Here is a 26,219-nt window from a genome sequence, read left to right as displayed (position 1 = left end):
CCCGTGAGGACCTAGGCCCAGAGCGAAACATATCACTAGCGGACTAGGCTGTTACAATGACACTTATCTACACATATACTCTTACAACTAACCATAGAAATTAATACACATTTCTCCTTAGTTGTAACTAAATTATGATAGATTATAATGATTTAGAGTAAACACCGAGTGCGGATATGCAAACTTTAGACTTCAAGGGGTCGTTTGGTTGGAATAAGATTTATACCGGTATAAGTTATATTGGGATAAGTCATGCTGGGATTAGTTATGCTGGGATTGTTGTTTATTCATTGTTTGGTATGTTGTATTAAGAATGACAGTTGCATAATTTCTAAGAAGAAGGTATAAGTTATACCGGTGCTAATTACCCCACCTTCTATAAGGTATAAGTTATCCCAGTGTTAAAATTAACACGGGGATAACTTATACCTGATTTGCTAATCAAACAGAGTATTAAGGTGGTATTAAATTTTTATACCACCCTTATACCTTCTTATACCTCATATCAAACGACCCCGATCCAATGACCATTTCTATATTAGGCTAACTCACACAAGTCTATCAAGAGAAGATGAAAATATTCAAAACTAGAGAAAAACTGTAATAAGAAAAAAAATGGTTACCCCCATGAGAAATTCATTAAGTCCATTTTAATTAGATGTGCTTTTTTGGATGAAAAACTAGTTGAAGATACTATGGAGAGACAACAGATAAATTATTTTATAATATTGTAAAGAATGCGGTAAAAACAATTTAAAAATTGTATATACAACATTAAGGGGCAAATAAGTAATCATAGGACAAAGTGTATCTCAAAAAATGATGCAGATATTAGTTAGTAATCATAAAAGCATAGAGTTTGAATCAGAAAATGATACACCCAAAGTGTATAATGTGATGAGCTCAAAAGTGAAAGATAAACAAGTGATTTCTTCCATTTTGTAAACTTATTTGCACCTATGCTTTTTTTTTTTCTCTCCAAATTTTTGTGAGTTGAAATTCTATGAAAAATTTATAGAATTAGGTTATTTAAACAATTACTACTAATTTCATGGGTTCGAGCCGTAGAGGTAATAAAATGTCTATATCAATATCCCTTGAGATGCGGGCCTTCTCTGAACCCTGCTTGCACTGGACTGCCTTTTTAGTATTAATTGATAATTTTAAATAAATAATAAGTAAGCTATTAAATTATATTGGGGTAAAAGATCTATTACTCCCTCTGTTTCAATTTAAATGACAACTTTCCTTATTAGTCAGTTCCAAAAAAATGACAAATTCTATAATTGAAAATAATTCAACAACTCTTTATTTACCATTTTACCCTTAATGAGAAGCTTTTATAACAACACAAATGACGTAGCCTCACATAGCTTTTACCCCTAAGCTTCTAAGACCACACGTTTTAAAAGTCTTTTTATTTTAAACTTAGTGCCGAGTCAAACTAACTTATATAAATTAAAACTGAGGAATATAGTGTATACTATAACTTAAATCCAATTTATATTCCCTATCTATAATTCTCCCACTTATAGAAAATTTCTTTTAAATAATCCATATATATTAAAAAAAAAAAAAACAAAACCCCTTCTAAAACCTTCTCTCCCCACACAACCAAGTACCAACTCATCTTATCTCCTCAAACTCTTCAACCATTTCCATGGCTTCTTTCAAAATCTCACTCCCTTCTTCTCATTTCTCATTCTTGAACTCAAATCCCAAATTCACATTCCCAAAAATTAAATCTTTTCCACTTTACTCAAACCCCTTTTGCATTAAATGTTCAAAGAGGATAAAAAGAAGAGGAAAATTGAGGTACCCATCAGAGAAAAAGAAGCTGAAACAGCAACAAGAAGAAGCTCAAGTTGATGTTAAAAACAAATTTGAAGGGATTTGGAGGCTATCTAAGCTCAATGTTTCAGTTCATAAAGACCCTGGAAAAGATTTTTTGGATCTTTCTGATGCTTTGCTACAAGAAATTGCTAAAGTTCTTGAATTTCCGGTAAAAAAAACGTTAACTTTATAGTTATATTTTTGAGCGTTGTGTTAAGGGAAAGTAGTAGAAATTACAAAATGAAAATTGGGTTTTTAATTTGTGTTCATTTGACCAATCTGTTTAGTATGTTTTTGAGTGTTGTGGTAAGGGAAAGTAGTAAAAATTGCAGAGCAAGAATTGGTTTTTGAGCTTCTGTTCGATTAGTCTCAACTTAAAATAGTACTCCCTCCGTTGCAATTTATGTGACATTATTTCCTTTTTAGTCGGTCCTAAAAAAAACACATTTCTATATATAGTACTCCCTCTGTTCCAATTTATGTGAACCTGTTTGACTGAGCACAGAGTTTAAAAAAAAATGAAGACTTTTGGAATTTGTGGTCTTAAACAACTCAAAAAGGGGTCCACACTAGTTGTGTGGTTATAAAAGCTTCTTACTAAGGGTAGAATTGAGAATTTAAGCTAAATTGTTTCCAAATTTAGAAAAGGTTCATTATTTTTGGAACGGACCAAAAAGGAAATAGGTTCACATAAACTGGAACGACAAATAATTATAGCTTATTTTAGACACAAGTTTCAAAAGTTTCATTTCTTTCTTACACTCCGTACTTAGTTAAATAGGATACACATAAGATCAACTATTTTGCTTGAAAAAGTGGGATCATAAGTGAAAATAATGTTTGCTTTATAAAGAATGTGGACTTTTCCAGAGTATAATTTTAGTATTACAAGTTTATTGGAAGTGTAAATAATAGGCTACCTTATAGAAAGTGAACATTGTAAGAGATTTTAAATTTAGAGGCGGAGCTAGGATTTTAAGTTTATGGGTTCTTGATTATAGAAAAGGCGGCTTAGTGGGTTATGTGATAAATTTTTATACATATTAAGTGGATTTTTAAAAACTAAATACAAGGTTTGAGCCAAAGCTAACTGGTTCTGTCGAACCCGTACACAGTACACTAGCTCTGCCCCTGATTTAATGTTCGTAGATTGTAAACATTCACCAGTCTGATACAAAACTCCGTTATATGAGTTATAGGATCATTTAGCATCATGATGTTCACAATGTACATAATATGAATTAGTTATTTAGAAGAGCATACTTGATCCATGATGATTCTGCCGACGTTCAATATCATTGCCTTTCTACTTGCAAAATCTGTGTAAGCCAAAAATAGAGATGAGTCTAGTTCAAAAGCCATGGGGCACAACTACAAATACAATGTTGCGCAATTCAAAAAGAGAAGGAACACTATTAATTTGAGCTGGACAGAGTAATATGCATTTTTTATATGCAAGCTTAGGTATTTTCGGTATGTTCTCCTTTGCATTTTATTTGAAAATGTGCTCTTCTTTTCTGTTTTGTAGGTTGCTTCAATGTTGCCACAGGAGGCATTTAAAGTTGTTAGAAAATCTTTTGATGCTCGGAAGGTTTGTTTCCCTAGCAATTCTTTTGAAACATTCCCTCCTTGTCAGGGTTGTGTAGCTTGTTTTTTCCTTCTGTATCAAGTAATCTGCACGACAATTTTCTAATATTAGATGTTCAACCATCTTAAGTTCCAATATAACCACCATTTGGTGCTTTGGGATAACTTATTACCTTTACATTCGTTCTAAAGTTTAAGACGAAGACCATACTTAAGTGACATATCTAGACTATGAATATGTAAGAGCCAAAAGTATTAGGGTCATCCTGTTCCTTGTAAAAATGTTCATAATCAGGAATGTGATTTCGTGCGGTTGAAAATCCGAAGAATTCATGATCACATTGACCAGAAAAAAGGTTATCCAAATGTCCAACCATCTATCCGTTCATTTATTTATAGCAGTTCATGCTTGTGATTGGGAAAAGAAAACATATCCAAACCTAAAGCTACTTGTATTGAGAAACATGCATGTATCTACTTTGATTTCTGAATACTTTATCCTACCGATTTGATACTTAATTTGCAATTGAGCTTACTATGATATGTGTTCTTGAAGATAGTTTAGGGGCTATAATGTTGCCATTCAACTTTAACTTGTAATAGCTACAGTTGAACACCATGGGTGTATCATGTATGTATTTGACTGCTTCGTTAACCTTATTGCAGTTGCAAAAGGAACCAAAGTTTGTGTATTCAGTGGATATGGATGTCCAAAAACTAATAGATTTAGAGCCTCGTACTTGGGAATTCATCTCTGAATTGGAACCCAAGGTTGGCCTAATTGAACATTTGCCTCATGACAGAACTTCCGGGGATATAATGAGCATAGTACACGATTGCCGAAAGTTGGATGAGAATGCAAGTACTTCAGAAAGCGGAGATATGAATCTCTGTAACGGATCACATACATATCCAAATTATAGAAAACCAAAAGTTGCCGTTGTTGGTAGTGGGCCTGCGGGGTTGTTTGCTTCACTTGTGCTTGCTGAATTTGGAGCAGATGTTACAGTGATGGAAAGGGGACAAGCCGTTGAGAAAAGGGGCCGTGATATTGGTGCTCTGATTGTTCGACGGATATTGCAGGAGGAGAGCAACTTTTGCTTTGGGGAGGTTATATCCCGATTCACTTATTTCCTTCAAAGGTTTTTCCAGATTCTTGAGATTAATTTCTGCAATCTACCTCTGTACATTTTGTTCAACTATCTGCATGGCATTTTACCGGCCATATATAAAAAAAATTACAATTCAAAATTGTTTATTCGTTTACTGGAATACTCAAATAGATAAGTATTAAATCTTAAAAGGGAGAATCAACTCGCTACTTGCACTGCAAGATTCGGAAAGAGATGTTTTAGTGCTAGAATTAAGTAACTGTTTTCAGTGATTTAGATCTGTATGCCGTTTCATCATCTTACTGGTTTTCGATTTCTGGTTTATGAGGTCAAATCGCTCATATGATGTTACAGTCATTGGGTCTCTTTAGCTACTTATTTACAAAGGACTTATGTGTTACAGGGTGGTGCAGGTACTTGGAGCGATGGTAAGCTAGTTACTAGAATTGGAAGAAATAGCGGTAGTGTTTTAGCAGTAAGTTGCTTAATCCTGGAAAGTTATACTCTGATTTTTACCTATGCATTCTTTCATACGCGTTCGTTGGGTCAGTTATCCTTGTCATTTTACCCTTGTCTTGTATTTTAGGTTTTGGAAACATTGGTCCACTTTGGAGCTCCGAAGAAAATTTTGGTTGATGGAAAACCTCATCTAGGAACTGATAAATTGGTACCACTGCTTCAAAACTTCCGGCGGTACCTGGAAGAGTTGGGTGTAAGTAATTGCAACTTATCCTAGAAAAGAAATATGAGACTTTTTTATGCTTTTGGACACAAAAAATGTGATTTTCAAAAAAAGCAGTTTTTGGAGTTAAGTTGAAAAAATGTATTTGAAATTTAAAGTTGTATTTGGACATGCATTTTACTTGAAAACATATTACATTTTTGTGAAGGGAAATGAAATTTTACAGAAAAAGTGGTAAAACCCACTTTTTGAAACTTGGAAACAACAACAACAACAAATCCAGTGTAATCCCACAAGTGGGGTCTGGGGGAGGGTAGTGTGTACGCAGGCCTTACCCCTACCTTGTGAAGGTAGAAAGGCTGTTTCCTTATAGACCCTCGGCTTAAGAAACACTAAACAGGAAGCAACCAAGCAAAGTTTTGAAACTTGGAAACTCATCCTAAAATAAAAATTAAAAAATTCAGTCAAATGTATAACCAAACAAGTTTTGGAAAACAATTTCAAAAAAGAAAAGGAAAATTATTATATGGAGGGTCTTAAGAAATTTTGTTTTCTTGCTTGTATGGTCAGGTCAACATCATGTTTGGAACAAGGGTAGATGATTTACTTGTCAAAGATGAACATGTGGTGGGAGTCAAAGTTTCTGATTCAAGCGATAACAGCTCACACTCCACGAGCCAGAATTTGAGTTATGATGCAGTGGTTCTTGCAGTTGGACATTCTGCACGTGATACATATCAGATGCTTCTTTCACATGGGGTCAACCTGGTCGAAAAAGATTTTGCTGTAAGCTGCTGTCCATGTGAATTATTTATGCTAGTTTATATCTTCTTTTTCCTTCCATTAATAGAAGTGTTTGGATCTACATGTACATATGCTTTATAGCTTTACGGCTTGGGTTGCTGCTGTGTGTTTTATGATGCTCGGACTCTCCAAAAATGCCAACGGGAGCGTGTCAGATCCTCCAAAAGTAGTGTATTTTTGGAGGATCCGACATGGGTGTGGCGGCATTTTGGAGAGTCTACGCAACATAGTGGGTCTTATCTAATTACAAGGCATTAAACCTCTTTTCCGGCCAAAGACAAAAGAATAGGGAGGGGGGAGCATTTACTAAGTGGTGCTCTGGTGGGCTTACCATGGCACGGTTAATTTCTCACATTTTTAGTTACAGCAAAAAGAAAAAGAATTTTTTTATTTGTGGTAGGAAGTAGGGATATTATCCAGATGTGGGTATTAACATTAAACTTCATTCAAATACATCAACATCTTGGTCCGATTTGATTTATATAAATTTAGTCCTTAGAGGTTGAATAAATCAGTAGCATTTTATATAAATATTTGATCATATTAGGGCCTCCTGCACTAAGATTTGAATGTGCACACCGAATGAACTCCCATATGGCATAAATTTAGTCCTTAGAGATTGAATAACAGACGTCTGTGTTACTTGGTCAGTCCAAATGGATTGACTTCACTAATAATGGAGTTTATTCTAAAATGCGGTTAGCAGAAGGACATGTCTGATATGTATACATCTATAACTTGATATCTAAACCCTCACTTTTCCTTTATTTTTGAGTCTTACAATAGGTTGAAAATCCACTAAGAAATCAAAATTTCGCAGACTGCTTTGTTTTCTTGTATACAGTAGAGTGCTGCATGCTAGGGATGTAATCCTGTCTCTGTGTTGGGTGCAAGTTGTCTCTTCTTTTCTCTCCTTGATGACTTTTTCTTATTTTTGGTTCATTAGTATTGACTCTCGTGGTATTGATTTTTGCTATAACCTTGTTGGTATCCCATCATTGTCAAAGATACTTGCATTCTCCTAATAACTTGTATAATTACAGGTTGGTCTGCGGGTTGAGCATCCTCAAGAATTAATTAACAGCATACAGGTTTGTCACTAAGTAGTAAATACAATCAAGTCGTTGATTTACTAGTTATACAGTGTATTTTTAGATTTTCCTGCCGTATCATGATGAGGAGGTGTTGATTTATCAGATTTTCTTTAACAACACTAGAAATGTTTGGCTTTGACTGTCCCTTGTATCAATGTCGAGTAAAGAAACTCCTCTTTCTTAAATGATGCTACAGTAGTTATCCAGTGGGTAATAGCTTATTTTCTATTATGGAATTTACATACTAAGGGTAATTCAAGAGTTTTCCATGGTGTACTTGCGACCTTGAAGTTCCTCTTTTAGATGAAATCAACATATGTGTGTTGACCGTCTTAGTTGAAAATAAAGTTTAAATTTAATATTTCCCTCTAGTATTTCTTTGTTGTTCTTCAACTTCCAATGCTTATTCATTGTCTGTGAGCAAGTACATTTGTTGTATTTTCCCCTCTTAGGTGAAGTATATCTTCGCAAATTTATCATGAAAATAATTTGCTTTTGGTCCAAAAATGTTCAGTATTCTGGATTAGCCAACGAAGTTTTAAGTGGACGTGGGAAAGTGCCTGTCGCTGATTACAAGGTCGTTGAATATGTGAATGCAGAAGATATTGCTTTGCCTTCAAATTCTGGACCAATAAATCGCAGTTGTTACTCCTTTTGCATGTGTCCTGGTGGCCAGGTACAAACAACTGCTCTTGTTCATAATCGCTGAATGAAATATTATGATTGATCTGACATTTGTTTATGCTTTTCCAACTTTCTGATTAGCAATTATATTGAATTCCCTTTCATGCACCATATCCATGGTTCGCAACTTTTTGTTCATTTTGCGCGTAATAGTCATTGTAGATGACTGATGACAACAGCTAGAAACGTTTACACACGTAGATTAAGTTGGTGATATCTGAAAGAAATGCATTTTTCAATTGACTTCAATGTCCATTTCGATATAATTTACTGGACAAGATTTTGGCAGGTAGTTCTAACTAGTACAGATCCATCAGAGCTCTGTATAAATGGCATGTCCTTTTCTCGTCGGTCGTCTAAATGGGCAAATGCTGCACTTGTTGTTACAGTCTCATCAAAGGATTTTTCTGCTTTGGACTTGAATGGACCTCTAGCTGGTGTTGAATTTCAGGTACTTCTTAAGTGTCCATACTAGTCGCTTAGACATAAACCTGTTATGCAGGAACTATCTTGGGTTCCCGGATGTTCACATTGAATTCTGTGATATAATATGAAGCAGATATTACCGACATGTTTGGTAGTAATAATTAATAAAAGAATATCTGTGTCTCGAAGGAGAAGCTATTGAGCTGATTACATAATTACCTCGTTTGCTTTGATTTCTTCGGCATGCACTTGTTAGGATGAGAATGGAAGGTTTTTGTATTGCATGTGAAAGTGAGTTCGAAAGCAGGTTCCAGTGTATCTGTTATGTTGAAAAAGAAATGAAATCAACTTTTTTTTTTGTCCGGAAAAACAGGCATTATCTTGATATATCGGAAAATAGAAACCATAACATTATTTGATAAAAGAAGTACGCCATAAACTAAAGTTTTCGTCTTTGAGAACTTAGTTCAATCGGTGGATTGTCACCTTTGGTTGGACATTGGTTTTCTATATTCTTTCCTTGCAAAGTAACTGTTTTATTACCCCTAAGCCACTAGTCTAATGGAGTTACCTTTTGCTTTTGCCATTTAAAATGCTACTCATGTATTTTGATTTCGGTTGTATAATTGCAGAGAATGTTTGAACGCAAAGCGGCTGCAATGGGTGGAGGCAATTTCGTGGTACCTGTTCAAACGGTGACCGATTTTCTTGACAGCAAATTGTCAGGTATACCTCTTTGTTGGATTCGGCACAATTGGGGGTTAGATATTTGGAATAAGATACTTATGTGGCTTAAAATTTGTTTTACAGTGACATCATTGCCGTCTTCCAGTTATAGATTAGGAGTAAGAGCAGCAAATCTCCACGAATTATTCCCTAGTCACATAACCAGTTCTCTGCAACATTCACTTTTAAAGTTTGACAAAGACGTAAGTTTTTCCTGTCTTGAGCAATTGATATCTCGTATATATAATGTCTGTCTCTGAAAATTAACACCATATCTGTTGATCCTGGAACTACAGTTGCCGGGATTTATTTCCAGTAATGCTCTTCTTCATGGAGTAGAGGTAATGCACGCCTTTCTTCGTGAAATCATAAAGCATCGAATTCAATTTTACATACGGATTTTTGGACTAAGTATTCGAGTTAATAACATCCACATTTTCTTGGTTCTGGAACCAAAGTTGTAACACAGTTTCGTCCTCATTACAGACAAGAACTAGTTCACCTGTCCAGATTTCTCGAAGCGCTGATACTTACGAGTGCACATCCCTAAGAGGACTTTACCCTATCGGAGAAGGAGCGGGTTATGCTGGTGGGATAGTAAGTGCAGCAGTTGATGGCATGTACAGCGGATTTGCATTAGCGAAAAGTTTAGGTCTTTTTCATGGCAGCATCGAGTCGGTTATAGGGAAGGCTCAGAATGCTGGAGTTGCAAAATACTGACACCATTATTTTGTTTTCACCAATTTCACACACACTGTAAATCACAAGGTGCTTACCGCGATCTTGCAAGTTGCGGCACTTCATTTTTTAGTCCATATGTAAAAGGCCAGTTCTTCGGAAACAACCTCTCTATTTTTACAAGGTAGGGGTCAAGTCTGTGTACACTCCCCCTCACACCCCACTATATGGGATTACACTGGGTTCTTCGTTGTCGTCGTTGAGTTCTCGCTATAGTTCCTCGTCTCCTTGGGCATTTGTACTAAATTGATAATTGCTGGTAGCAACCTAGACAGTAGACAGGTGATAGTTTTAGATGATTCTGCTCTAGTGGAGATAAAAGTAAAATAAATGCATGCTCTCTTTTGAAATGTATTGATATTGTTGTTATTTTGTGCAATTAGTGAACACCATAATATTCTGAATAGGACCACCAATGTACAACCTCTGTTTCAACAATAATTCTACCTCTTGTTGATTCATTTCAAAATTTGTGTTAATTTTACTTGATATTTAACTTTATAAGTATAATCATTAGCTACATCCCTTGGCATATATTTATTTTATATAAAATATACATGAAAACAAGAACTGTGATACTCCTTAGGCTCGTTTGGTACGAGGGATAAGGGATAATTGATATCGAGATTAAATTTGATATGAGTTTATCCATGTTTAGTTGGGCTAAAATCGCGGTATAGCTGATCTCGGAATTATAGCGTTATTTTTATTCCTATGGGAGGATGTGATAACAATCCCGAAATAATTAATCCTGAAATAACTAATCCCGTGATAACTTGTTTCCAAACCAAACGACCCTATAGGAATCAAACAAAGTTCATCAATTAGAATATAGTAATATCATCTCTAATAGGCCAATATAAACATCATAATTAAGCGCCAAAATTTCACGGTATAGCCAGTTTTTGGACTGGTCAATCAAAAATAGCCAGCGTTTACTAAGTCAATGAAAAATAGCCACCGTTTTGCTGCAATAGAGATCGGTCCTGCATAATATACTGGAGTTCGGTGCACTTGTGTATGAACTCCAGCATATTATGCTGGACCGGTATACTTTGCTGGCTCCAGTATAATATACCGGAGACTGGAGCACTGGTGCTCCAAACTCCAGTATATTATACTGGACCATTATACTTGCTGGAACTCCAGTATATTATGCTGGAGTTCTAGTGCATTTATGCTGGAACTCCATCATATTATGTTGGAGTTCCAGCATACTATCCTGGAACTCCAGTATAATATGCTGGAGTTCAAGTATACTTATGCTGGAACTCCAGCATAATATACTGGAGTATTTTCCGGGTTTTGAACAGTGTTTTCGCTCAGATTTATCTTTACATAAAAAGTGGCTAAATTTCGATTACTTTTGAAATTGGGCTATTTTTGAACGACCAGTTGTAAATCTGACTATTTTTAAAAATCACCCAAATTAAGCCACATGCATAAAACATCAAATCTATGTTTGGTTGGAATTTTCTTGACCATAATAAGTTATAGTGCAGATCACTTTTCACTTTCTCGTGAGTCCAGACCTTGTCCTTGGTTCTATCAGCTATGGAGTCTTCTTCTGGTTCTTCCCGTCTCTAGTACAGATCAAATCACAGGATCTCTGTATGTATGCGCTGAGGAGCTATATCTCCCGGACGAAAGACTTCTAAACCCTGATTTCCGGAATGGCAGCAATCGACTTATTTCTGTCTTACAACTTTCTTGGAGTACTGCTCTCTTTTCAAGCGAATCTCTATTTCAACTGCATTCCCTATTGCAAAGAAATCAACCTCGGTTCTTTCTGTTGATAGGTTAGTTTGATGTAAGGTGTGAGCCTCTTCAGTTGCAGTGAAAGTTCCCGACTCTCTAGAAACAATATATACAACAAAATGTAAACTAAAGATTTAAAAAATAAGCAAAGTTGGTCAAAGTGGTAAATAGGGGTGGGCACCGGTCGGTTCGGTTCGGTTATGAATATTATCGATTTAGCATATCGGTTATCGGTTTACAAATTTGATAAACCGATAACAGAACCGATAAGATATCGGTTATCCGGTATCGGTTAATCGGTAATCGATCATTATCTGTTCGGTTATCGGTTTACCCGATAAGATAACTCAATCTAGAGTTAAGCAAAAAAGAAAGACAATTCACTGGAGTTAAGCCAAAAAGAGAATAATTCACATATAGTATACTAAAGACTTGCGCTAGGAGTAACTAGTAAGGTCTACGAAGAATGAAGATGAAGCAATTGAAGAGTGGGGTTGAGAAAGAATAGGAGAGAATGAAATGAAGCCCTAGCATCTGTATATACTTAAGGGTAAAGTCATAATTTTATTAATTCTTATTGGGTTATCGGTTAACCCATTAACAAAATTGGCAAACCGATGCCCAAACCGATAACCCAATAGTAAAAAAGTTCTAAACCGTTACCGAACCGTTAACCCAATAACCCAATACCGTTAACCCAATAAATAATTAACGGTTCGGGTTATCGGTTTTACCCGATATATGCCCAGCCCTAGTGGTAAAGTACTAAAACCGAAAAAGCAACCCCTAATACAAAGTTGGCACATGAGTGCCAATTATTTGGGCTCATATTTTAGTCTAACTAACACTTGGCTAAGTACAAAATCTTTAATATTGGTTCTTTCTCAGTATCGTTTCAATTTTATCGAAAATCCATCTCAGGACATTAGAAAAAATTCGAACGAAATTCTGGATATTATTCTAAACTTCTTTTTTATGAAAAGTTGTGTCCACACTTTCGTTTATGCATAGTGCGAAAATGCAGAGTACATTATGTCTAGTAAATTTCCACCATATCTCTAAACTTATAAGTTTGATTCTACGTGTCACGGGGCGGGCGAAGTTAGGTGGGCGAAAGGGGGTTCCTACGTGTCCCGGGACGAAGTTAGGTTGCGAAAGGGAGTTCAGCTGAACCTCTTTCGTTCCGAAATTGTATCGTGTATATAATGTTAGATTTTTTCACATACATATATTAGATGTTGTTTCCTTAGCTTTTTCGCAGATTTTTTTTTTAATCCCTTTAATAAAAATTCTGGATTTCTGGTATTTCTTTTCAATATTTTATTTTTATGTTGGACAATTTTATTTTTTCAGCAAAATATGCATTTAATATATTTATAATATATTATATTGTAATTTTTTTATATAATTTTAATATTCCTTCAATAAAATAAATCATTATTAACTGAAATTATACCGTGGATATAATGTAAATATTTCATCAAAATATTTCACCATTACTTTTCAGGTTCCATCAATATATATTTGTATAAAAGAATATAACGTAAACTATACTGTGAATAATTATGTAAATATTATATTAATTTAATTCACCTAAAAACAAAATTAAAAGAAAGATAAAAGGCCAGAAAACAGGAGAGTTAGTGTGTTAGTGACTTGACTCCTAGAATCTTGAATGAATATGTATAATTTTTGTAAAGTGACGAAGGGAAGGAAAATAAGAGAGTCTAAATAGAAGAAAAGAAAGATGAATGTTAAAAGGAAAATCCCTACAAATAAATAAAAATAACTAGAATGGAGGAGGATTTACGGATAAATAATAAATTAGTTCCTACAAATAAGCAAAAAATGTTACGGTTCACTTAAGGAATGACATTAATTAGGTGTCATTTTTGTTAATTACTTACTACTGCCATGATTATGTTAAATATTTTTAAATACTGTCTACTTATGTTTTTTGCTCTGTTGTTTATAATTATGGTTTTGTCGAATTTTCTTCCATTCTTTAAGTGCTTTTAGATAAATTTTCAATCTTAAGCTAATGAAATTATCAAAGGATTAGATATGAAAAAACATTTCAGAACTTCGAATGTCTTTTGAGACATCTTTTTAAATTTTCGCTTTAGGTCACACGTAATGTCGAGCCGCCTCTGATCTCAAAGTTGACACAACCGAATTGATTGAGTAAAAGGAAACTCCAGCGAACAAAAAGGAAACGGGAAAATCTATTACTTTCTGAATGATGACAGATAGGAATGAAATTGCTCTTGCCTCAACATTATTGGTTCTATTTCATTGCTCTTTGACCATAAAGTAAAACCATCTTTTTCTTCTTTCTTTTTGCACAATTTTGGGAAAAGTACAATTAATTATACTTTGCAAGTATATGCAATCATAAAAATGGGTAAAATGTTAGTTGTAGCCATGGACAATCATTATAGTTTTGGACCAATTGTTTTCAAAAGAGTCTTTTAAACTAAAGTTTTCTTACTTTTTTTATTTATTTATTTATCCATATGATATTCGGAAGTTGTTGGTCGGATTAATCAAGATTCGTGTCTCAAAAGATATATTTAGGTCGGATTAATCAAGATTCGTGTCTCAAGAACAAATAAATTGGCAATTATTAAGGTCAATTGGCAAATGGTTTAAACATATATATATATATATATATATATATATATATATATATATATATATATATATNATATATATATTGTTCTTTTGCTATATGTTCGTTGTACATTAATTATATCAAGCATGGGCCTTATGTCTTTGGCACTACTAGAAAATCCCATTTTGGATGGGACAATAAACTTGATAATAATAGAAAATTAATATAAAAATTGTGGTTGAACTTTATTTTTGGTTTTTGATTTGTTCATTTGCTGAAAAGATTAGGAGTCTACATATAAGGTGTATGAATTTATTAATAGTGTGTGGTCTTTTTGGATAAACCGTATGGCCTTGCCAAAAGCGGACAATATCGCACCGTGTTAATAATACTATTAGGTTGTTTTTGTCCAAACAACTGGTATCAGAGTCCAAGTTCTGCGGACGAGTATAACAATAACAGAGTGATGGTGCGGGACTTGATTTGCTTGCCCTTATGAGCTTGGAGACGTACATACAAAAAGAAACTAGTTACGGCTTAAGAGTATCTTTGGAACATTTTAGGCGAACATTTTTCAGGTTTGAATATTTAAACTTTAAAAAAAATATCTGTAATCTTGGAAATTTCACGAGACACAACTGAAGCCAACAACATAGAACTGTACAGTGATTCATTTTCAGTAAGTTACTATTTTGGGAAAGTGTGACGACTAAAAAGGGAACAAAGCAGTAATGATTGTAACCTTAAAACAAGACAAAGCTTTAACTCTAACTCCACCTCTTTTTCTTCTTTTCCTGTGCGGTCAACAAAGCAAAAAAATTGTTTTGAAGTTAAATTACACATTAATATTTATTTAAATATTTTAAGAAATTATAAAATATCCAAAGGTTGCACTTCTCTTTCTCTGTCACAATTTATGTAAATGATATTTTTGATGTTCTTTTGGTTAAATGTTTTCTTTTGCAAGACAATATCGGTACTGTATACCCAAATAGTCGGTCATATTTATTATTTACTTTATCTAGTCATGTATATAGATTATACATTTATTATACACATATAATATATAAATTGTGTATATATCATAACGTTTACCAGTTATTTTTAGTTTACGTGGTTAGGCAGACGGCTATTTGAGTTAATTCTTCTCTCAGAATCAAAGGTCCTGACCACTTTGCTGTATGGCCCAGAGTAACAAAGCCCAATGGAAATTCCGTACCAATGCTCGGTCCATCCAGCCAATAACTTAAATAAAAAATAACCGGCATATATATATATATAAACTAACGTATTTTCTGAAAAAGAATAATATTGACCGTCATGACGTATTTAACTGAGAGATAATACAAGGATAATTTTCAATTAAAGATCTAACTAAATAGAAGCATGATCACAAAACGCGAAGCGTTATTGCAAAAATAAAAAATAAAAATAAAAATAAAAATATCCGCGATTGCGTTAGCGGAACCAAGGACCAGTGGTGGAGGCAGGATTACCGCGAAGGGGGTTCAAAAAAGAAAAAAATTAAAAAGGTTGTAATTAGTGGGAATAGAACCAATGACCTTACAAAAGTTTTAAACCCCCTTAACCACTAAGCTATGCTTTTGGACTGCGTTAGGGGGATTCAAAACATAATATATAGAGGTAAAAATAGATTTTACCTTATTTATACAGTATAATTTTTCGACGAAAGAGGTTTGGGTGAACACCCTTCGGCCCTCCTAAATCTGCCCCTGCCAAGGACCAGGGGATACATATAGAAGCTACAATTTGAGGAGTACCGTATTAACAAGTATATAATGATTAGATATTTGAATTATGTGTATTTATATGGTGCAAAAAAACAACATAACACTATGTAATTTCCTCACAACTTAAGCACATGCACCAAGGTATATAAAATGGACTACAATAATCTTTAAAGAACCAAAATAAAATTAGTAAACGGCGGGAATCAAGAATTAACAATTACTTATAAGACAACGAGACAAACATTTTTTCTTTAATTTTCCCTTTAAAGAAACAAACTCCACATGCTAATTCTCATATGAAACCATTCTAATTTTATATATTACAAATTCATTTATTATTTATTGTCTTCCTCATACCAGATGAATATTCACGGGATACTGCAGAACATGTACAAGCTTCATCTAATAAAACAAAAAAGAAATTCAATGAGGATATGGTTCATCCGACACGTACACGTCATAGGCATCCCGCCTTTCTACGTCCACTTCCAAGGATCCTTCCGTCATCGAATCCTGAGAAAGACATCAATCAGAGATAAAAGTTACACTGAAGTTCAAAGTTTTCTCAAGGAACTCACGGAAAAGAGATTAAAAGACGGAACGTATAAAAGAAATAATTCATTATGTAAATATGTTTACTAATATATAATTATCATTACATGCATTTAGCCATCAAAATAATGTGAAGTAGGACAAAGTAGAAGCTTTTACTTTAAATAAGTTAAAATTTTAAAGAAGTCATTGAACATGTTTGAGGCAGTAAAGAGACATGCAAGAGCATTGGAAAAATATAAGTTAAATTGATTTGGTCATTCATAATTGAGTTGAAATCATCAATGCACATGACTGTCCATCATTTTGTCTTTTTTGTATCTTTTTACTATATTTTATATATTTGAAAAATTGATTATTTATGTTTTTATTCATAATATACAATGTACATTACTTGTATCTTTATCTATTGCTTTATCCACATTCAAGTATTGTTAGTTTAAATAGTATTTTAGTTAGTAAAAGTAAAGTGGTAGGTGTTGATGTAGTTGTCAAAATTCCCTTAGAAGAACTTCCTTTAGATCTTTCTTCAATTGCCAGAGGACTAAACTTAATTTATTATCTTTTAACTTCCTTTTGGTGTGGAAGGATAAGGTCCACAAAAAGAAGAAAATAAGATGGAAAGAAGAAGAATGACCTTAGAATGCTGGAAGCCAAGGAAAGTACTGACAACAAAGCGGGTTTTAGTAGAGCGGTAAGCAGTTATTCATTTTTAATCATAGGTCTCAGGTTCGAGTCCTGGATATGGAGTCACTCAGGGGCGTACGCAGAATTTTTGCAAGCGGTGTCAAAATTTATAGAAGTACAAAAATATTCTTAGTCTATTGGTTTGTTAAGTTTCAAGTTAGAAAAGGTCATGGGTTCAATATTCTAATTCATCATAATTTTTAACCATACACCTTTTAGAGCAAAATCAAGCACATAACCGATGCACCGAGACAATTTATCTCAAATAGTGTTAATTTTTCCTACTTATCCGTTCTTCACAGTATTAATACATATATTTAGAAGAAAAAAAATGACAAAGTGGTGTCGCGTGACACCGCTTCGCCAAGAGACACCCCTGGAGTCACTTTTGTTACGGAGCTTTACCTCCCAAGGTGGAACTTCCCAGTGTGAATCTGTAGTGGGCCCCAATATGAACACCAAACATCTTTGTTAGGGAGTTATACCTCCAATTTGGGACTTTTCGGCACGAATCTGAAATTAATCGAGCCCTGAGTACCGAACACCAGATAAAAAACCAAAAAAATAAAGCATGTTCTTTAGGAAAAGGGATTTAGCATGTTATATTAATTTTCATACAGTAGACATATAAAGAGTTTAGTTTCTTCGTTATGTATGTTAAACTCTTCCGTAAAATATTGTCCCAATTTTATTTTCCCTTTTTTTTTAATGTTCTCTTCTCTCTTTTTTCCTCTCTTTAATTTGTTTTTGTAAAGCACCACATTTTAACAATGTTGTAAATCTCTTTTTTCTTTTCTCGATTATACTATATTCTTTTTTCTGAAATTTTTCTTGATAATGTGTGCATAGTAGGGGTGTTCGTCGGTCGGTACGGTCTGGTATTTAGACATTTCGGTTCGGTATTTTCGGTATTCGGTTTCTTAAAATCCTATACCAATACCGTACCTAATTAAATTCGGTATGGTTCGGTTTTTCTCCTTTCGGTTTCGGTTTATTCGGTTCGGTAACTTCGGTTTATTCGGTTTGAATACTAACTAGTGCATAGAGCCATACACTCTAATTCTTAATTAAAGTACTCAAAAATACAAAAGTGAAAATGTTTATTGACAAAAAATTTGTCCAAAACTAGCAAATATCGACCCAAATAGAGAAAATTGTACATAAAAGAATATTTGATCATTAGAAATGTCTTGTTACTTGTTTAGAGTTAATTGATGAACGTTGAGAATAAAGGAAAGTAAAATTTTAGATTATTTATATTTATGTTATAATTGATGATATGTGTTTTGTGTAATATCATATATATTTCGGTACGGTATCGGTATTTCGGTATTTTATTTTAAAATACCAAATACCATACCTAATACCAATTTTTTTTAAAACTTAAACCAAATACCATACCAAATACCAAAAATACCGTATACCAAATACCAAAATTTTCGGTTTCGGTATGGTAATTCGGTATTTACCAAATTATGCCCAGCCCTAGTGCATAGTTAATTTTTGGGGCAAGGGACTCTTACGAGCAGAAAGATAAACAGAGGGCATATATAAGACAAATCACAAACATTAGGGGGGTGTATTTTGACATTCTCTCTAAGTTAAATGAACTAATTATCGTATATTGTCCACTCTGGGCCTAGGCCCTCACGGGTTTAAAACGCGTCTCTAGGGTCTAAGGCTTGTTGACTTATATACTCAGCATCCTTCTTGTGCTTTGCCGATGTAGGACGCTGTCTAAAGTCTGGGGTGTTACATACACCTCCTCTTATGGACTCAGCGTCCTCGCTGAGGTTTGCCCCACCGCATGGGATTCGCCTAGACTCAGCACTGAGGTTTGCCCCGCCTAATCGGAATTCGCCTAAACTCAGTTGAACTCTGACCCACCATCGGTAAGGCTGACACAAGAGTGACTCTAATACCATCTGTAACAGCCCAGCCCGCTGTGATATTGTCCGCTCTGGGCTGTGATGACCCAAACGGTCATCACTTGTTTTAAATTAAATTCTATGTTTCCGAGGCCTTGAAAACCTCATTTAAAGTCACCTCGAGTTGCGTGCGTAGTTCGGGCGCATAGCCAGAAAGCTTAAATATGAAAATCTATGAAAAATTATAAAATTTGGTTACAAAATGAGCTAATTTGACTTCGGTCAATGTTTTGGGTAAACGGACCCGGACACGTGATTCAACGGTCCCGGAGGGTCCGTAGGAAAATATGGGACTTGGGCGTATGCCCGGGATCGAATTCCGAGGTCCCAAGCCCGAGAAATAAATTTTTAAAGAAAATTATTTTCTGGAATTGTTTAAGGAAATTTGAATTGAAATCTGATTAGAACATGTTGGTATCGGGCCTGCATTTTGGTTCCGGCGCCCGGTACAGGTCTTATGTATGGTTTAAGTCATTTTTGTAAAATTTGGTGAAAAATGGATGTCATTTGATCACGCCCAACTATGCCTTATAAAAAGGACAATGCGGTCGTTGCAAATATAATCCGGTTTACAAGTCCGGAGTCGAATCCCACAGAGAATTAACCTATCAATTACCTTTGTCGGAATCACTAAATCCTTTATAATCAATTTCCCAAACTTTGTAAACAATATTGGATGGTATTTCTACTAACTAAGACTGAAAGTAAATAACTAACAGCTGTAAACTAAATATTCTTGGGTTGAAAACAATAATGAGAAGGTTCTAAGGTAGTGATTTCCCCTATTGATGGAATCCCTTCCGGTTACGTTGCATATAGATTCACCAAAATATCTCTATCAATCATGAGCACTCTTATTACCGTAAATCTCTCCCGAGTAATTGCGATAATTTACTAGACGCACTCTCCCGAGCTACGCTAGCTGGCTTTGATTATTATAGCTCACTTTAGATCACACCCAAGGCTTCGTTATCCCTAATCCCGCCTTTAAACCCGCAATTATAGATCCCTCTTGTACTTTGGGAGTGGTGTTGTTCAATAATTACCTAAATATGCACTCTCTCCCGAGTTATGCACACTAAATAGGCACAGCTAATTGAGGATCCTGTCAATTAACTACAATAAACACGTAATTGAACAAATAGAGATTAACCGGCAAACTATATGAACATAATCAAGAAGTTCATCCTTCAATAGGTTCCATCAAAACCTTAGACTAAAGTATTTAGCTACTCATAACAACTTGAAGAGAAACAACAAAAATATTCATCATGTAAAATTCCAAGAAAAAGAAGAAATAAAGAACTATAATGTTTTGGGTGATCTCTCACACTTGTGTTTCTTGCCCAAAGTACTCTCCAAACAAAATCTGACCTAATGTAGCCGAAATATTACTTTTTATAAAGGTTTTACACCAATTTTTCCCGACTTGACAATCCTGCCCCTGGCTAGTTCGCGTTCTGCCGCGGTCCTGCCGCGGTTACGCCGGGACCGCGGCCAAAAGGGGTCTCTGAATCTTCATCTCTACTCTGCCGCGGTCCTACCGCGGTTACGGTCTGACCGCGGCAGGCCAACTTCTGCCTTCCTTTGACTTTTCACTTCGTGCATTTCTTGGGCATTGTTTGATTGGCCTCCTTTTCTTCGTAATTGATCCCAAACTTGCTCCATCGACTTATTTCTTTGGATATAACCTGCAAAACATGAAAAGCACTAATCAGAGCATTTGGTTATCACTTTTTACAACAAAGCTATACAAAAATGTGGTTCTTTAGGGTCTAATTATAGTCTAATTCACCTATTATCAACGACGTGATTCAGACTTAAATTGCAAAAATTGATGTTTAAAGAAGTTTTGAGAAAATTTCATTGATCGTGAGATTTAATTTGATGTTCATGATTATTTTGATGATTTGATTACACGAATAAATCCGTAGGATATTTTGAAGTTTTGTGTACACTTGGTTTGGAGTTCCGAGGGCTCGGGTGAGTTTCGGGTAGGTTCCGGGGTATCTTAGGCTTAAAACGGAGCTGTTGCAGGCTCAGAGAGGTGAAGGACCTCTGAACAGGGTAGTGCGGTCCGCACGATATGGACTGCTGCCGCAAAGAGGCTTGTGCGGCCGCACTAGTTTTGGTGCGGTCCGCGGTGAAGAACAATTCACCGGTCCAACTTCGGAAGCCTATATCTTTTGATCTTCAAGGAATTTTAGGATGATTCAAAAATGAAAGTTGTAGCCCTTCGTGTCCACTTTCCATAAAGGCATAGAAATCACAATTTAGACATCTGTAGAGAAAGTTATGGCCAAAATACTAAGACCTGTCACTGCAGAACACAGGAAGCCTGTGCGGCCGCAGTTGATTTTGTGCGGTCCGCATAGGGCATCTGAGGGCAGTATATTTAGACGGTATTTTCAGTTATTTTTTATTTTTTTAAGACCCCAAAAACATAAGAGGCGATTTTTCAAACAACATTTCTTCTCCAAATCAATTGTAAGTCGTTTTTAACTAGTTTTCTTCATCATAAACATCTTTTAACATGATTTCAACTTCAAATCAATGATTTTCACGGGGGAAGTTGGGTGTTTTGGGTAGAACCTAGGTTTTTCAAAAATTGGGGATTTGGACCTCGATTTGAGGTCCGATTTAAAAACAAATTACATATTTGAGCTCGTGGGGGAATGGGTAATCGGGTTTTGGTTGGAACCTCGGGTTTTGACCACGTGGCCCGGGGGCGATTTTGACTTTTTGGGTAAAACTTTGGAAAACTCATTTTCATGCATTCAAATTGATTCATTTAGCGTTTATTGATGTAATTAAGTAACTTGTGGCTAGATACGAGCGAATTGGAAGAGAAATCAAGGGGTAAAGCTATAATTGAAACTTGAGTTGGCCGTGGAAGTCCGAGGTAAGTGTTTGGTCTAACCTTAGCTTGAGGGATTAGGAGTTGAGTCCTATTTACTGTGTGATAATTATTGAGTACGGCGTATAGGCATGGTGACGAGTATCTATACGTTGGTGTCTAGCATGCTCGTGAGTCTTTATATTGTGATTATCATGACTTCGTTGTGTCTTTCATGCCTTGGTGATGGTTTCTATTTGTTGTATAAAGTTTATGAAAAGAATTCTGACCTATGAATATTGAGGAGCGTTGGCTCAAGTTGTATAACGGATGCTGAAAGTATAAGTGTCAATTGAACTTTTAGAGCATTGGCTCTAGTTGTGAAATGAGTTGCGAAGGTATAAGTGATAACTGAACCTCTAGAGCATTGGCTCGAGTTGTGAAGTGAATTGTGAAGTAAAAGTGAGAAAGAGAAGAGATCATTATGTTGTCACCATTGCCGGGCTATTGTTGATTTATTTGTTATCTCCCTTGCCGGGATGTTGATGCTATTGATGTTGTTCCCTTGCCGGGATTTAATTGTTGACTTGTTGCTCCCTTGCCGGGATTCTTATTGCAAATTTCCTTTATTTCCTTGCCCTATTATTTGTGATTGTTGTTTGAGTGAGGAAGAGAGTTAAAGCACGAAGCGCGATACCGTGCATTGTTTGTTTTGTGAGGAAAGAGTGTAAAGCACGAAGGGTGATGCCGTGCCGCACGATGTACCATTCCGTGCCTATTATATTGATTTCATGGTGAGGAAAGAGTGTAAAGCACGAAGGGTGATGCCGTGCTGCACGATGTATCGTTCCGTGCCTATTTTATTGATTCTTATGGTGAGGACGAGAGTGAAAGCACGAAGGGTGATGCCGTGTACTTGTCCTTGATTTCCCTGATTCTTGCTGATAATTGAGTTATGTTGTCCTTTACATTTATTTACTGATTTTCTGTTGTTACTTGATTTCATTTCGAGGTTATAGATTCCCTTACCCTATTTGCCTTGTGATTGTTGTTTGGGTGAGGAAGAGCGTAAAGCACGAAGGGTGGTGCCGTGTATTGTTTTGGTGTGAGGGTGTAAAAGCACGAAGGGTGATGCCGTGTACATGTCTTTGATTTCCTAATTTTTTTTGATAACTGAGTTACGATTTCTCTACACCAAATTGGTGGTGTCCTGTTGATACTTGTTGTACCCCGCAGCATGATTTCCCCTTCCTATTTTCAACTGAACGGTGGCGATCCTCGTATTTATTTGTTGCTCTTCTGTTACTATTCGATGTTTAACATCCCCGCAGCATGCCTTCCCCCTCCCATACTTGACTGTATATGACTGTTTCTTTCTGTACTTCTTTTTCGCTGTATATAGTTAAATTGCACAGATTTATTTGGTAGTCTGGTCCTAGACTCGTCACTACTTCGCCGAGGTTAGGCTAGGCACTTACCAGCACATGGGATCGGTTGTGCTGATACTACACTTTGCACTCTTTTGTGCAGACCCCAGTGTTGTGGACTTCGGACCGCAGTGGGATTGCTGATTCTTGTTCTTCAGGCGACCCGAGGTAGTCCTACAGGCGTCCGCAGGCCTTGGCGTGACCTTCTATCTACTATTCCTGTTTCTTTCATGCAATTCCAGAGACAGTGTTATATTTATTTCTTTCAGACTTTTATTTGTAGTATTCTTAGACCGTCTGTGAAACTGTGACACCAGTTCTGGGTAGTTGAGACTCAAACAGTTGTATTAGATATTCATGTTCAGATAGCTTATTGTTTTTCTTCCACTTATGTTAAATTCCGCTGTTAAAATGTTATTTCTTCGTAATTGTTAAAGAATATAAAATGGGTAAAAAGGTAAATTGTTCAAATAATTGGCTTGCCTAGCTCACATTAGTAGGCGCCATCACGACTCCCGAGGGTGGAAAATCCGGATCGTGACAAGTTGGCATCAGAGATCTAGGTTACACGGGTCTCACAATTTACAGACAAGCTTAGTAGAGTCTGAGGGATCGGTACGGAGACGTCTGTATTTATCCCCAGAGGCTACAGAGTTAGGAAAAGTTTCACTTCTATTCTTCCCTGTCGTGCGATTTTGTTCTCTCAATGCTAAATTGAAACCTCTACTCTTGTCCTTTCGCGAATGGCGAGGTCATGTACCGCTTCTTCAGCCAAGCAGCAGCACAGACCGGCGGTAGATCAGCTACGTCTTCGGAGGCTTTGTGGAGGTTGGATAAGTTTCACCAAGCTCTTCACTACTACATTCAGCGGTGCATCTACTGAGGATCCCCAGGATTTTCTAGACAGCTGTCATGAGGTTCTCAGGAACATGGGGATAGTTAAGACCAATGGGGTCGATTTTGCAGCTTTTCGCTTGTCTGGATCCGCCAAGACTTGGTGGAGAGATTATTGCTTAGCTAGACCAGTCGGATCGCCAGCCTTGACTTGGGAGCAGTTTACACAGCTATTTCTGGAGAAGTTTCTCCCCATCACTGAGAGAGAGAGTGGGGAGGTTCATTGAGGGACTCGTCCAGCCCGCCCAGCCAGCTAGAGGTGGAGGTAGAGGTATTAGAGGTGGAGCTCAGGCCACTAGAGGTGGAGGCCAGCCAGTAGCAGGCCGTCCTAGAGATGTAGTTCAGGGTGGTGGGGCCCAGCCCTAATGTTATGTCCTTCCAGCCAGGCCCAAGGCTGAGGCTTCCGATGCAGTTATCACAGGTACTGTTCTGGTTTGTGGCAGAGGTGCTTCAGTTTTATTTGATCCATGGTCTACGTACTCCTATGTGTCGTCTTATTTTGCACCGTACCTGGTCATGCCTAGTGATTCTTTGAGTGCCCCTGTTTATGTGTCTACACCGGTAGGTGATTCTATTGTGGTCGATCGAGTCCATCATTCTTGTATTGTGGTGATTGGGGGTCTTGAGACTCGTGTAGATTTGTTGCTCTTAGACATGGTTGACTTCGATATTATATTGGGGATGGACTGGTTATCACCTTACCACGCTATCTCTGACTGTCATGCCAAGACTGTGACCTTAGCTTTACCGGGTATGCCTCGTTTAGAGTGGAGAGGGACTCCTGGTCATTCTACCCGCAGTGTTATCTTGTATGTGAAGGCTCGACGTATGGTCGAGAAGGGGTGTTTGGCCTATTTGGCATATGTTCGTGATTCTAGTGCTGAGGTCCCTTCTATTGATTCTGTGCCCGTTGTTCGTGAGTTTCCTGATGTTTTCCCTTCAGACCTGCCGGGTATGCCGCCCGACAGGGATATTGACTTTTGTATTGATTTGGCTCCGGGCACTCAGTCCATTTCTATCCCGCCGTATCGTGTGGCCCCGCCTGAGTTGAAAGAGTTAAAGGGACAGTTGCAAGATTTGCTTGAGAAGGGTTTCATTAGGCCTAGTGTTTCGCCTTGGGGTGCGCCGGTGTTGTTTGTTAAAAAGAAGGATGGGTCAATGAGAATGTGTATTGATTACCGGCAATTGAATAAGGTTACAATCAAGAATAAGTATCCACTACCGAGGATTTGATGATTTGTTCAACCAACTTCAAGGTGCCAAGGTATTTTCAAAGATTGACTTGCGATCTGGCTACCATCAGTTGAGGATTAGGGCATTCGATGTCTCTAAGACAGCTTTCCGCACTCGGTACGGGCATTACGAGTTCTTGGTCATGTCATTTGGGTTGACCAATGCCCTAGCAGCTTTTATGGATTTGATGAACCGAGTGTTCAGGCCTTATTTGGACTCGTTCGTGATAGTCTTCACTGATGATATTTTGATATATTCCCGCAGCCGGGAGGAGCACGAGCAGCATCTCAGGGTCGTTCTTCAGACTCTGAGGGATAGTCAGTTATATGCTAAGTTCTCGAAGTGTGAGTTCTGGTTGAGTTCAGTTGCATTCTTGGGTCATGTTAGCAGAGGGTATTCAGGTTGATCCGAAGATGATTGAGGCAGTCAAGAACTGGCCTAGACCAGCATCAGCTACAGAGATTCGAAGTTTCTTGGGATTGACAGGCTACTATCATCGGTTCGTGGAGGGGTTCTCATCCATTGCAGCCCCGATGACCAGGTTGACCCAGAAGGGTGCCCAGTTCAGATGGTCGGATGAGTGTGAGGCGAGCTTTCAGAAGCTCAAGACAGCTCTAACTACGGCACCGGTATTAGTTTTGCCCACAGGTTCAGGACCTTATACAGTTTATTGTGATACTTCCCGTATTGGGCTTAGTGCAGTGTTGATGCAGGATGGCAAGGTCATTGCCTATGCTTCGCGGCAGTTGAAGATTCATGAGAAGAACTATTCGGTTCATGATTTGGAGTTGGCAGCCATAGTTCACGCATTGAAGATTTGGAGGCATTATCTGTATGGCGTGGCATGCGAGGT

At 36.7% G+C, this 26,219-nt stretch overlaps 1 protein-coding gene across 1 annotated transcript; it reads left to right on the top strand.

Annotated features, from left to right (window-relative positions):
* LOC109234530 (uncharacterized protein Cbei_0202) lies at nucleotides 1,582–10,113 on the top strand. The gene is made up of 13 exons (XM_019400552.1): nucleotides 1,582–2,002; nucleotides 3,362–3,424; nucleotides 4,087–4,530; nucleotides 4,936–5,007; nucleotides 5,119–5,244; nucleotides 5,785–6,000; nucleotides 7,062–7,109; nucleotides 7,627–7,788; nucleotides 8,086–8,247; nucleotides 8,855–8,948; nucleotides 9,033–9,151; nucleotides 9,245–9,289; nucleotides 9,435–10,113. The coding sequence occupies exons 1-13, from the start codon at nucleotides 1,661–1,663 to the stop codon at nucleotides 9,666–9,668; spliced, it is 2,127 nt and encodes a 708-aa protein (XP_019256097.1). The 5' UTR covers nucleotides 1,582–1,660; the 3' UTR covers nucleotides 9,669–10,113.

This window comes from Nicotiana attenuata, chromosome 11, assembly GCF_001879085.1.
Source record: "Nicotiana attenuata strain UT chromosome 11, NIATTr2, whole genome shotgun sequence".
NCBI classification, from domain to species: Eukaryota; Viridiplantae; Streptophyta; class Magnoliopsida; order Solanales; family Solanaceae; genus Nicotiana; species Nicotiana attenuata.
The sequence above is the reverse complement of the archived record's forward strand: the minus strand, read 5'-3'. Positions and strand labels throughout refer to the sequence as shown.

Coding starts and splice junctions, on each gene's coding strand:
- LOC109234530 (XM_019400552.1), top strand. CDS start 1,661: ATGGCTTCTTTCAAAATCTCACTCCCTTCTTCTCATTTCTCATTCTTG. Junction 4,531..4,935: donor GCAACTTTTGCTTTGGGGAG/GTTATATCCCGA, acceptor TATGTGTTACAG/GGTGGTGCAGGTACTTGGAG. Junction 7,110..7,626: donor AATTAATTAACAGCATACAG/GTTTGTCACTAA, acceptor AAAAATGTTCAG/TATTCTGGATTAGCCAACGA.